Source organism: Sarcophilus harrisii, chromosome 2 (assembly GCF_902635505.1).
Source record: "Sarcophilus harrisii chromosome 2, mSarHar1.11, whole genome shotgun sequence".
Lineage (NCBI taxonomy): Eukaryota > Metazoa > Chordata > Mammalia > Dasyuromorphia > Dasyuridae > Sarcophilus > Sarcophilus harrisii.
This window is the reverse complement of record NC_045427.1, coordinates 568,289,026-568,302,428: the sequence shown is the minus strand read 5'-3', so window position 1 is coordinate 568,302,428 and position 13,403 is coordinate 568,289,026. Positions and strand designations below refer to the sequence as shown.

Sequence of the window (13,403 nt, the reverse complement as noted above, 5' to 3'; positions counted from 1 at the left end):
TCCTAAAATAAATTTTCTGAACATATATATATGGTAGGAGCATTATCCTAACTTCTGCCCCTTTGTAATTTAGGCTAGTTTTTCCATAAAAGGCATTGAGATGTGGTTGACTCAGAGTACTACAGGCTCAGGCTATTGATATCACTTATTCAGGTAATAAGATTATTAATCATGTAAACTAGCATCATATATGGTAAGTGGTAGAGAGGGCACTTAAACAGGCTCTTGACTGACCAATCTTTCCACTTTATCACATTTTTTACTCTTTGAGTCCAGCCAATTAATAGTTTTAAAACTATCTGATAATACTTGAATAAGTATATATATATAAAGAAGCTCCACATGTGCTTTGATGCTTGATTGAACAAAAAGATGGGCAACTCAGGCAAAGGACCTTTGTTCAATTGAATCAACTTGGGGTGTCCAATGCATTGCCTTGTTGAAGAGCCTTCTCCTGCTGTAGCTAACTAAGTAAATCTTTTGTTCAATGACATGAATTTTGTTCCAATATTGAACCAATTACTGGGGGCTCAGCCCAGAACACCAAGGATAAAATTTTTCTAATAATGATAATAATAATGATGATTAAAATTAACAAGCATTCATATAGTACTTTATGGTTTTCAAAACCATTTTATTTATTTGAGCCTCACAACAACTTCGCAAGATAGGTGTTATTATCCCCAGGTTACAGATAAGTTGAGACACAAAAAAGTTAATTGACTTGCCCAAGGTTACACAACTAGTATCAGAGAAATGAATAAGCTCAGTTTTTTTTTAACTCCAAGTTCTGAGCTTTTTCCACAATCTATTGTTTTAGCTGATTTTTTTGTGATCCTGACTGTGTTGCTTAGAGGCAGTTTTTCCTATTAGCTTTGTGTTATTAGTAAATTTGATGAGTATTTCCTCTTTAAGGCAGCAAGGTGATATCAGGAAGACCAGAGTTCAAATCCAGCCTTAAGACACTTACTAATCATATGACTAGCTAGTCATTTAACTCTATTTACCTCAGTTAATTCATGTATAAAATGATCTGGAAAAGGAAATGTCAAATCCAGTATATTTGGCAAATGACAATAACAACAGTAATAACAGAAGACCAAAGAGGATCATGAAGACTTGGACAGGACTGAAAGGAATGAATAACAGAAACAATGTGCCTCCTTTCCCCTGATTCATGTCCCTAGTAAAAAATGTTAAGAGCAATATGGAGATGAGTGAAACTCTCGAATAGAGGCTTCCTTTGAAGTTGTCAATAATTACTCAGAAGATTATTGATACGGAGTTTGAAGATACATTACAGATCATTCCATCCAATCCCTCCTTTTACAGATAAGGAAACTGAGGCACAGAAAGCTTCAGTACTTCTCTTGACATCATATATGATAAATGGTAGAGAAGGTACTTAAATAGGCTCTCGACTCAGTATTCTTTCTACTTTACCCACTTCTTACTCTTTGAATACAGCCAATTCATAGTTTCAAAACCATCTAATAATTATGTAGTGTACATCTCTATCTTTTCTACAAGAACAAGTCTAAGAGGATTTATCAAATGCTTCACTAAACCCTAGGTAGACTGTATTTTTAGCTTTCATCAGGGATACTCTTAATAAGGGAAATTAGATTAGTCTGTCATGACCTGTTTTTGATGAAACCAGGCTTGCTCTTTGTTATTACTGTTCTTTTTTTCTCTAGTTGCTCAGGAACAATTTCTTTAATAATATGTGCCAGAAATTGAAATTAAATTTACTGGTTTGCATGATTTGCATATTCAATTATCTCTTTTGAAAATTAGGGCAACATTTGCCTTTTTCCAGGCTTGTTGAACTTCTTTTCTCCATAACCTTTTAAATAACACTGTCAGGGGTTCAATAATCACATTGCAAGCTCTTTCAAATACAATACAATACTTAAGGACAGTGGTCACCCTATTTCAGGCCTCCATCACATCTTATTATGACCACTGCCACAGACTGCTAATTGAGCTTCTTGTTAGCTCTCCTCATTTTAACCTATCTGCCATACTACTGTCATAGTGATTTTCTTAAAGCTCCCACCAGCTACTAGTTCCTTCTTTTGAGCCCCTAAATTATCTTACCTATAAATATGCACATGTTGTCCCTCCCAGCTAGATTAGAAACTCCTTGAAATTTTGATTTTTGTTTTTGTATTTCTAGTACTTAACATACTGCTTGGTGTAGGGGTGCTGAATACATATTTGTTGATTTATTGAGAACTGAAAGATCAAAACTGGGGTGGGGGATGGGGAATCCCTACCCTTAGCTAGTTTATATCCTATTGGAAGGAAAAAAAAGATTACCATTTCATTAAGTTATTTAGAAACTCCCAGGTCATTCTATTTTTTCAAGGAAATCAGAACTTGGCTTCTAGTGGCCTTTTGACCTTTACCTTTGCCAAATATGTGGGTGTCCCTTCAAAATCCTTGCCTCCCGGTTCATCAATTATCCATCTTCTAATTCTGTGATGTTCACCTTCATTCTATTTCAACTGGCTACTTATGGATATTCAAACCCTTGCTCTTTCTATCAGCCATAACTATTCACTTCACATCATCTCAACTCTGAAATTCCTCTTAGACCATTATCTCATGCATTCTGGAGTTTAGCCAACTGAACCACTCACTATACCCTGTGTGTAACATTCCATATTCTATTTCTATTTCTCATAGGCTCTCCTCTATGTTTCTAATAGTGTCCCCACTCATCTCTGTGTCTTAAAATGCTCAGCTGAAGGGTGACTTCTTACCTGAGGTTTTTTTCTGATCCCCTTAGTGGTTAATATTCTCCCTGTTCATAAAATTGTTTTCTATTTATTTTGTAGTTTACTCACTAATAAAACACAAATGCGTTACAAATAGAAACTCTTGAGAGTTTCTGTTCTCAAAGAGTTCACATTCTATTTGTGGGAGACAATAGATGCATAAAAGTTCAGCTACATGGAAAATGACAAGCCCCAAAGAACTTTAGAGTTCCATGGCATGGTAGATAGCAGTTTTCAAAATTCTGGAGGGCACGACAGCAGAGTAAATGATAAGGATTAATGGTCCTTAGAACCACAAGAGCAAGTGGTAATTCTTAGTGTTGCTCCCTTTTAGTGAAAGAATCGTGTTGATGATTAACAAACATTCTTAATGGAGATATTGTATTTCCTCTGTCATTTTCTTGTTTGGGTACATCTGATTATGTTTTATTTCTACACCCCAGGGAATGTTGTTTCTCCACAAAAGCCCATTGAACTCCCATGGCAACCTGAAACCTTCCAACTGCTTAGTTGATAGTCGAATGCAGGTGAAACTATCTGGATTTGGCCTTTGGGAACTGAAGCATGGAAGAAAGTCTAGATCAAAGAATGAAAAAAATACTGAGTACTCGGGTAATTCACAGAATTTGGGCATCCTGTGGATTCAGAGTGGTAGTAGGATGTTGCTGTTTTCTCCCATCTCTGCCTTCTACAAGACAGTGTATATGTGTGCCCTCTCCTATTTGTTTGACTTAAGTTGGCTGCCATAATATGATTGATATCACCAGGATAAGAAAATGGCCTTCTCTAAGTGCAAATGTTTTATGTTTTTTTTTTATGGAAGATTGAAGTTCTATGATCACCATTTGTTTTCTAGATGTGATTTCTAGATGCTTCATTAATCAGTCAAGAATTTTACTAGGAATTAAAATGCTTGTTTCTTAATTGATTAATAATGATAGTGCTCCAGGACTAGAGACCAGATTTTTTTTCTCTCATTCAGTCCTGAAAATAACTTATGGACACTGTATTAACCCCCCTCCCTAAAGCTCAGATCAATTCTTCTATAAACAAATTATTCTAATGGGGTTGGGGTGGAAATGTGTGAATGACAAATGGAGCTGAAGATGAAATGATCCTGTGTGGCTTTGGGAGAATTGTTCAGAATGCTTGGGAGTTATGGGAGATATCATGGGATAGACAGTATGAACAATTAATTGCTTCCCTTAATGTATTTTAAATTGTAGCATGGAGTTATTTTTCTTTCTTGCCAGATTGTTTTTTTCCCTATCATATTTTCCTCAAGAAAAGATCGCTGTAGAATCTCCTGAGTAAGTGTAGGTCAGTCATTCCATAATGATTTCCTTTTTGGCTTACAGAACTCTACTGGACGGCCCCAGAGCTGTTACGACTGGAAGAGCCTTCAGCTCATGGCACCCAGAAAGGAGATGTTTATAGTTTTGCTATCTTAATGAGGGAACTTATTTATAACAATCAATGTGGGCCCTTTGAAGACCTGAACAAGGAGGCTGAAGGTAAAGCTTGCCTGATTTTTGATTTTTCTTTCTCCCATTTCTGGACATCTGGGCTCTTGTTTTATTGCTCTGTCTCTTGAAATACTTAACTAGGAAATCAAAAGTGTAGGAACATGCTGTTCACAATAAGTAGAGAGGAAGAAGTGAATCGAATTTATACAACCATTAGCTCCTAAAGTATAACAGTTTAATGCAATCAACAGAATGGAAGTAGGGAATAGATGTTTTCTCTTATTACTCCTATGCTACTGTAAGCCTCCAACACAATATTTTGCATAAAATAGAAACTTAAAATTTTTATTGAATTTAATATCCTCTTCTTCTTTCCTTTTCTTTTCTTTAATCAATTAACAAGTAATTATAAAGTGCTAGGTACTGTACATAGCAGCAGGATGTACTAAGTAAAGGGGACTCTACTAAGTGCTAGGGATCAAAGGCAAAGAATCAAACAATCCCTACTGGCATGAAGTATACCTTTATAATGGAAGAAACAATAGGTACACACACATATCATAAATATAAAGTTAATAAATAGACACACATAGAGGAAGTTTGGGAGTTTGGGAGGGATGACACTATCATTTAAGGGAATCAGGAAAGACTTCATGTACAAGATAGAGTCTAAGATTCATCTTAAGGAAAAAGAGTATATTAAATTCTTTCACAAAATGATATAAATACAACTACAAACAATTGTTTATAAAAATAAAGGCAGAACTTAATAATTGAAGAAAATATCAATTGTCCATGAATCAGATCAGCCAATATAATAAAATGACAATATTTGATTTATTTTATTCAATGCCTCACTAATTAAACTATCAAAGTATTACTTTACAAAACTAGAGGAAAAATAATAACAAAATTCATATAGAAGAAAAAAGATCAAGAATCTCAAGTGAAATAATGAAAAGTAATGGGAATAAAAGGAGTCTAACAGTATCATATCTCAAAATATACTACAAAGGAGTTACCGTTAAAACAATTTGGTATTAACAAAAAGATTGATCAGTGGAAAAAAATAGGTTTATTACACAAAGCAAATGTGTCTAATAGTCTAGTATTCAATAAACATAAACCATACCCCCAGGTATTATGATAACAACTCACTATTAAAAAGCTAATATTTGTGTAACACTTTAAGGTTTGCAAAGTGCTTTACATATGTTTTCTCACTGGGTACTCACAATAACCCTTGGATATAGGGCTATTATTATCTTTATTTTGCAGATAAGGAATGAAGGCCTTCATCTAGGTGGTAACTTCTTTAGAAAAGGGAAGGAATACTGTAGTATCAGGGTAGCCCAGTAAGTAAAGTAGATAGAGAGACTTGAGTTCAAATCCTGCTTCAGACATTCCCTTCTCTAATGAAACTGCCATCTAAGTGAAAGTCCTCATTCCTTTATGCCTAGGATATCACAGCAGTCTTTTGGTTGGTCTCCTTGTTTCAAGTGTTTTCCCAATTCAGTCTATGGACCTCCAAGCTGCCAAAGTAGTCTTCCTAAAACTTAGGTTTGACTATGTCATCTCCTGAGTTCATAAACTCTAATGGCTTCCAGTTACCTCTAGGAGAAAATACAAAATCTTCTCTTTAATCTTTCCAGTTTTATTAAATTTTCCTCTGCTTCATGTACTCTGTGATCCATCCCCTTAATGTTCCTCATTTAAGACGCTCTACTTCTTCTCTGTGCCTTTTCACTAGCTGTACCCCCATATGAATGTTCTCCTTCCTGTCTCTGCCTTCTGGTTTCCCTGGATTCCTTTAAGTCTCAGCTAAAATGCCACCACTTCTAAGAATCCTTTCCCCATTTTTCTCCATTGTCCTGCTTTCCCTCTAACAATACCTCCAATGTACCATTTCTGTATCTTACACATACATAGTGGTTTGTATGCTGTTTCTCCTTAGATATGAGCTCTTTGAGTAAAGAATATTCTTGTTTTTATTTGTATCTTGGAACGTAACAGATGCTTAATAAATGCTTGTTAACTTTGTACAATCAGATCCTTGATTTAGGATGAAAATCAATACTAATTAGTAGAAAGAAACCAACTTAAAAGAAGATGAGGCACACAATTGAACATACTCTATAAATAAGCTATCTCTCCAAATGGGGAATGGATTATTCCTCAGTGTAGAATGCTACACACACACATACATACATATATATATATATATATATATATATATATATATATTTTTTTTTTTTTTTTTTTTTTGATATGGCCAATGTGGGAATTTGTTTCATTTGACTATGAATTTTCTTAAAATGGGTTCCTTTTCACAATATGAGAAGGGAAGAAAGAGAAAATAAATTTTTGTTATTTTTTTTAAAAGAGAAACATTTTATAAATCTGAGATCTGAAAGTATAGGAATCCCAAATATAGGTAATTTACATAGATAAATATTATGGAAACAAATATAAAAATGACCAAAAATGAACCTACTTTGAAAGTGGAAGTACAAATCCTCTGACAGCAGTTAAAGTATCATTGGTATTCTATAAGCCTGAAATCTGAAATAAGCTTTGTCATATTTTCATTTCCTAAGAAAGTTTAACATATAAATCAATTGCCACAATAAAGAAAATAAAACTCTAGACATTGCTTCACTCAGCCAATATTTGATTTCCCTTTAAAGAGAAGGAATATGGCAGCTATGTAGAAGAAAATGTCACATCATAAATTTGCTTGGGATCATGGTGGAACATTATACATGTCATCATATCATAAAACAGTTACAAGAAAACATTGGTAGTGTGAATAAATTTGTTGAAACTTTGGAAAAGATCCAACTACTTTATATCATCCTTAGGACTTTTAAGGATGAAAGTAAGACTAGAGTAATGAATAAATTAGATGTATAGATTACATAGGGGTGGGAGGATTTATGTGGAGGCAAGGCAGGACAGATGAATTCCTATTGCTGCCTGATGATAAAGGGAGGGATGAAATATTTGAGGTACTCAGCCTTCAATTTGTAACAAATCTGATGATTAATGTCATTCAAATAACAAATCATTTAAAATAAGGTAGTAAAACTCCCAAGATTTATAATTATCCACACCCAACTGAATTGCAGAAATCATCAATAGAATCAAAGACTCAACTGCTGCTGTTCCCCTGAGACCAAAGCTGTCAAAGGAAAAGTGTAGTGAGAAAGTTGTAGTCATGTTGAGGAATTGTTGGGATGAGTCTCCAGAGAAAAGACCAACATTCTCCCATGTCAAGAGAATCTTAAGAGAAGCCAACCCAGAAGGGTGAGTCCAATTCTAACTTTTTGTTTGGTATTTTACAGAGCTATTCTAAAAACTAAATATCAGTAGAGATTTAGATAAAAGGATTCATACGGAATGATTGTTGTCTATTACCTTAGAATAGCAACAATTAATTTAGAACATCCAAGTTCTAAGATTCCTTAGCTGGAAGATAATTGCTCCAACTTTATGCTTTATCTTACTCACTTAGATAATAGCCATAGGCAGGCAAGGAGCTAGTGGAAAGAGTACTGACCTGGAAACTAGGTGATCTGAGTTCTAAATTTGGACTCTTCCACTAGCTTTTCTGTTATCTTAGATAAGTTTGTCCTAGTCTCCTTTTTTATAAAAATGGTCTTTCTTGTCCCTTTAAGCTCCACAACTCTGAGTAGAACCAGGAAAACAAGTTAAATCAACAAGCAGTAATACAGTGCCTATTATGTGCCCAGAAATGTGCAAGGGAATGCAAATACAGTCAGAAAAAAAATGTCCAAAAAACATCATAAAGACTAGCAACTTTGAAAGAGTTAAGTAGTCTGATTAACACAATGAAGAATGACAATTCTAGAGTACTGAAAATAAAGCATACCACCCACTTCTCAATGGAGAGATCAGAATTTTCTTACAATGTGTTCCTTTTCACAAAATGAGAAGGGAAGAAAGAGAAAATAGATTTTTGTTATTTTTTAAAAAGAGAAACAATTTATAAATCTGAGATTTGAAAGTATAGGAATCCCAAATATAGGTTATCTACATAGATACGTATTATGGAAACAAATATAAAAATGACCAAAAATGAACCTACTTTGAAAGTAGAAGTACAAATCCTCTGACAGTAGTTAAAGTATCAATGGTATTCTATAAACCTGAGATCTGAAATATAGGAAACCCAAATATAGAGAGTCTGCATAGATAAGTATTACGGAAACAAATAGATGAGGCCCTCTACAAATGACCAGAAATGAACCTACTCTCAAAGTGGAAGTACAAATTCTCTGACAGCAGTTAAAGTCTCATTGATATTCTATAAACCTGAGATCTGAAAGTATAGGAACCCTAAATATAGGTAGTTTGCATAGGTAAGTACTATGGAAACAAATAGATGAGGTCCTATAAAAATGATCAGAAATGAAGCTACTTTCAAAGTGGAAGTACAAATTCTCTGACAGCAGTTAAAGTCTCATTGGTAAATTCTTTGGTTGGGAGAGCCGACAAAAAGAAGCTGGACAAATAGGATGATAGAGATGGAAGGCATCATAGAGATAAAAAGTAATTTCATGATTGCAGAAGTTGAATCCTATACCTTCTGATATTCTGTAGCATTGTACTTACCACATTTGGAAAACCCCAAAGGGAAAATTGATTTCTTAGATTGTGTTAATGCTATCTTGATTTCCCTGGGATCACTGACTTCTTTGCAAAGGTCTTACCATTTGAATCCTTTCAAAGCCATGTGAGCATCCTGGATAGCATGGTGAACAAGCTAGAAAAATATGCCAATCATCTGGAAGAGGTGGTGGAGGAGAGGACCACACAGCTTCTGTCAGAGAAGAAAAAGATCGACAAGCTTCTATCTACCATGTTGCCCAGGTAGTTATGAGCTCAGCTTGTACAGAATTGTGCCCTTCCCAATTATCAATATTTTCATTTAAGTGGAATAGAATAGACTTCATGAAATAGAAAATGTTAATTGTACCCCTCCATGTAGGGAAGCCAAGGACATTAGGTATAGGATAGAAATAAAAGAGGAATATGGGAAAAGAATCCTTGGTCTAAAACTTGGGTGTTTGTATCTTACAGTTTTTTTGAAGGGAAATAATTCTAACTTTAAAATCCCATATAAATGTACATTGTTATTATTATCATCTTAGGTCCTCTCCAGTACTTGATCCATGATTTTATGAGTTACTTGTCCTGTGATGTAGATTTATTTTTTCTATATTAGTAACCCCATAGCATGACTTCTGCCACTAGATGGTAGTCTAGCTTCATAAGTCTAGTCATTAGTCCCTCCATACACAGAAATGTGTATTCATTGTTCTGGGCTCTCTGCAGCATATACCCTGGACTGGAAGTTCTAATCTAGACCTTCTTTCTTTTGTTTATTTATCAAATATGAACTTGCTATGTTAGCAGTTGACAAAGATGTCTCCTTTTGTGTGTTTTCATTTAAAATCTCTTTCCCTGTTGCCCTAACAAAAGAACCTGGGAATATAGATTTATGTGTGATTGATCAAAACAAAAATATTGATTTGTCTTCCTGTATGTGACTAGATTGTCACATTATCTTCCATTACTGGAAAATGAGCCTTTGCTTTCAAAAGGGATGCAACCAGCAGGAGAAAGTCTACAGAGAAAGCTTTTCTGTAAATACTTTGCTTCTCTTTAATGGTCTTTTGTTAAAAGTCCCATTTTCAAACGTCCATGGTGAGAGAGGATGACTTATGGATAGACTTCCTCTATAATTACTAACTAGACAAAAAAATCCATTATACAAGAGATGTATGTGTATAAAGTATCACAGAGGTTAAAAAGCAGCGTGGATATATTGTAAAGCAGATAAAGAAAAGATCATTTCTATGACAAAATCTCCCCATCCCCCATACCATCCCCACCCCAACTCCCATTTCAGCTTCATAGGGGAGCAGCTCATAGCGGGGAGATCTGTGGAGCCAGAACACTTTGATTCTGTGACCATCTTTTTCTCTGACATCGTTGGATTTACAAAGCTGTGTTCTCTCAGCACTCCCCTGCAAGTCGTGGGTCTTCTCAATGACCTATACAGTTTATTTGACAATATCATTAAAACATATGATGTCTACAAGGTGAGTTACCCCAGTCATAAATTGAAAGGAAATATTTGCTATTTTTTGGTATAGTATGAATGGGAGCCTGAAGCCACTGGCAGACCGCAGTTAGGGTGAGCTCTCCATCTCCGGGTCAGAGACATTTCTTGTCAGACTCCTTATTTGACCTTTTTAATTTCTTAATAAGAAGATTAATAAGAGAAGTTTATGCTTGTCAAGTCATATCAGTTGAGTCCTGACTTTTCTTTTCTTTTTTTTTGTTTAAAGAAAGAAACTGTTTCTGAAAGAGATTTAACATTGTATTAGCCAAGATCTTTTTTTATCTTTAGGCTAATCACACCCCTCTCCAGTCTAGAGATGACACAGATTATTTTATTTTTAAAGACCAGACTTAGATCTTGTGGTATGGTTTGCATGCTTATGGGAGTGATAATTAACTTTTCTAAGTAAGAAAAAATGATAATATGAGGTGTAATCTGAATTTTTAATTAATTATTCATGTGATGTTTCTGAAGGAATCTATGATTAATGTCCAGGTACAATGAAAGTTCATTTCATGAGGGATAAAAAGAAGAAATGAGGGCAGAAACACACATAAACACACACACACACACACACACACACACACACACACACACACCCTTGGCAGGAGAAAGAATGACTAAATGACAAAAAATGTTGAATGGTGAGAGTAGACAGGTTTATACTTTGTTGAAGTAAGGAAAGAACATGCATTTATTAAGTAGCTACCATGGGTCAGGCACTGTGCTAAACATTTTACAAATAACTCATTTGTTCCTCACAACAATTCTTTGAATTAAGTACTGATACTTTGTATTTCCTGATTTTATAGAACAGGATAAATATTTGGGATCTTAGTCTAAGTATGTATGTGGAATGGGGCTAGGGGAACCACATGCTATTTCCATAATAAGAAAGGACTTAGAAGTGAAGTTCAGACATGGTAAATAATATCCTGGAGTAGTATACCATAGTAGTGGCTATTTATATCTAAAAAACTGAGAGAAACTTTTCTCAAACATAGAGGGTATTGAGTTAAATTTGCAAAAAATAAAGAATCATGCCCCAATTGATAAAGGATCAAAAGGTATGATCTGTGCCCAAAGGGCTGCAAATTCATGCATATTTTTCGATCTAACATCATTATTAAATGTGAATACCAAAAGAGATAATAAAAACAGAAAAAAAAGGGAAATTACCTATATGTACAAAAAATATTCATAGTAGGTCTTTTCTCAGGAAAAAAAATATTAGAAATGGAGAGGATTCCCATCAATTGGGGAATGGCTCAACAAACTGTGGTATGTATCTGTGATGGAATATTATTGTTCTCTGGTAAATAATGAGCAAGATGTTCTCAGGAAAAAAAACAAAACAAACAATCCTGCAAAGTTCTCCATGAACAAAGTAAAATATACTGTATACAAAATAATAGCAATGTTCTGGGATGATCAGCTGTAAATGACTTTGTTATTCTCAGTAGTACAATCATCTGCAACTACTCTGAAGGACTTATGATGAAAAATCCTATCCACATCCAAAGAAGGAACTGATTTGATCTGAATATATATGAAGCATTCTCTATTTCTCTATCTCTTTCTTTCTTTTTAACTTAATTTTTCTTGAGGGTTTTTATTTTCATCAGAGTGGGAGATGTATGTTTTCTTTCACAACTTGACTTTTGTTTAATACAACTTCACACGTGGTTTCTTAATTGTGGATGGTGATAAAGAAGAGAACCTGGAACTCAAAATCTTAAACAAATGTAAAAAAAGTTTTGAATGTAACTAGGGAAAAAAATTAAATATATTAAAAAAAATTTAGCTAGGGAAAGAGAAAAGGAGAAAGGAGAGGGAAAGGAAAGGGAGAGGGAGAGGGAAGGGGAAAGGGAGAGAGAGAAAAAGAAAGAGAGGAGAGAAAGGGAAAGAGAAGGAGGGAGAGAGGGATACTGAAAGGTTGGTTGCTACTGATTTTTAAGCTATTCCAACATACTTACAGTTCTTGCTTTATGTAAATTTACATTATACAAATCCAACTTTATGTAAAGAATTTTGAAAACAGTAACAGAAACATATATAAAGAAAGTTTAGAAGAGTCTGGAAACTGTACCTATAGTTTTTCCCAAATTCCATGAATTTGAAAAAAAGTGAAAATTTTGAAGCACTGAGTAACAAGATTGTAAAATTAGCACAAGAATTGGAACTATAAGTGGATGAAAATTTGTGGAATAGTGGATGGAGTCCCATGGAGAAGAACTGTTTAATGAGCATCTGATTCGGCTGTTAGCTGCAAAGATTACAGAAGAAAGGAAAGCTGTGGGAATCCAAGGTAAAACTAAAAAGGTTCACAATGAAATTGTTGGCAGAAGTATTTTGTCATCTGAGTGGAATTTTTTCTTGTATTGAAAAACTGGATTCAAATACTTCAAAATTTAAAAGTTCATAGAGTAGTTGAGGATAATTTGGCTTGCTCTCATCAGATATGCAAGGAAGAGAGCCATTATACAAACCATCTCTTGATAACTTCATAAAAAAAGGTCACATGGCCAACCACCAGTGACAAGGTATATTGAGTGAGGAAGGGGTAATATTCTTCACATCTATGTTAAGTTTGCTGTCCGGTACTGTGCATACTTCATCATAAACTTTACCTTTCAATTCATAATTCTGTTTATTATCATGGTACAATATTTACCAGATCTACATCTCTGTATATTTTATGACTTGTATAAAGGTATTTTGTGTATGCTTTTGTTATTATAAGCTAAGTGGACAAAGTAAGTAGGGGTAAGTTTACATTACATAAAAATTGCTTTGTCTAGATGTCTTCAGAATGGTTCATTTACATAAAGAGAGGATTGTGTGTATTTCTGATAGCAGAAGTGTTTGAGCTGGAAAGAGATAGAAGTAATGAGTAAGATAGTACCTTTTTGTGTTGAAGCAGTATAATTTCAGAACTCTGGTGTTTGGGGATGACTTTCCATCCCTGTCTTTGTGTGCTTCCCTTGTGTTGTGTGGATCACT

At 34.5% G+C, this 13,403-nt stretch overlaps 2 protein-coding genes across 5 annotated transcripts in view; one reads left to right on the top strand and one right to left on the bottom strand.

The window, feature by feature from the left end:
- Positions 1–2,615, bottom strand: part of ACSL5 (acyl-CoA synthetase long chain family member 5) — a 101,825-nt gene extending 99,210 nt beyond the window's left edge. For all 4 annotated transcript variants that reach the window (XM_031955847.1, XM_031955854.1, XM_031955848.1 and 1 more), the window contains exon 1: positions 2,412–2,615. The gene's annotated coding sequence lies outside the window, so the exon portion shown is untranslated. The remainder of the gene's footprint in view (positions 1–2,411) is intronic.
- Positions 1–13,403, top strand: part of LOC105749254 (guanylate cyclase 2G-like) — a 64,852-nt gene that overhangs the window by 30,551 nt on the left and 20,898 nt on the right. The window contains exons 13-17 of the mRNA XM_031949358.1: positions 3,227–3,395; positions 4,142–4,297; positions 7,378–7,555; positions 9,002–9,142; positions 10,185–10,377. Coding sequence (XP_031805218.1) covers positions 3,227–3,395; positions 4,142–4,297; positions 7,378–7,555; positions 9,002–9,142; positions 10,185–10,377 — 837 coding nt within the window. The remainder of the gene's footprint in view (positions 1–3,226; positions 3,396–4,141; positions 4,298–7,377; positions 7,556–9,001; positions 9,143–10,184; positions 10,378–13,403) is intronic.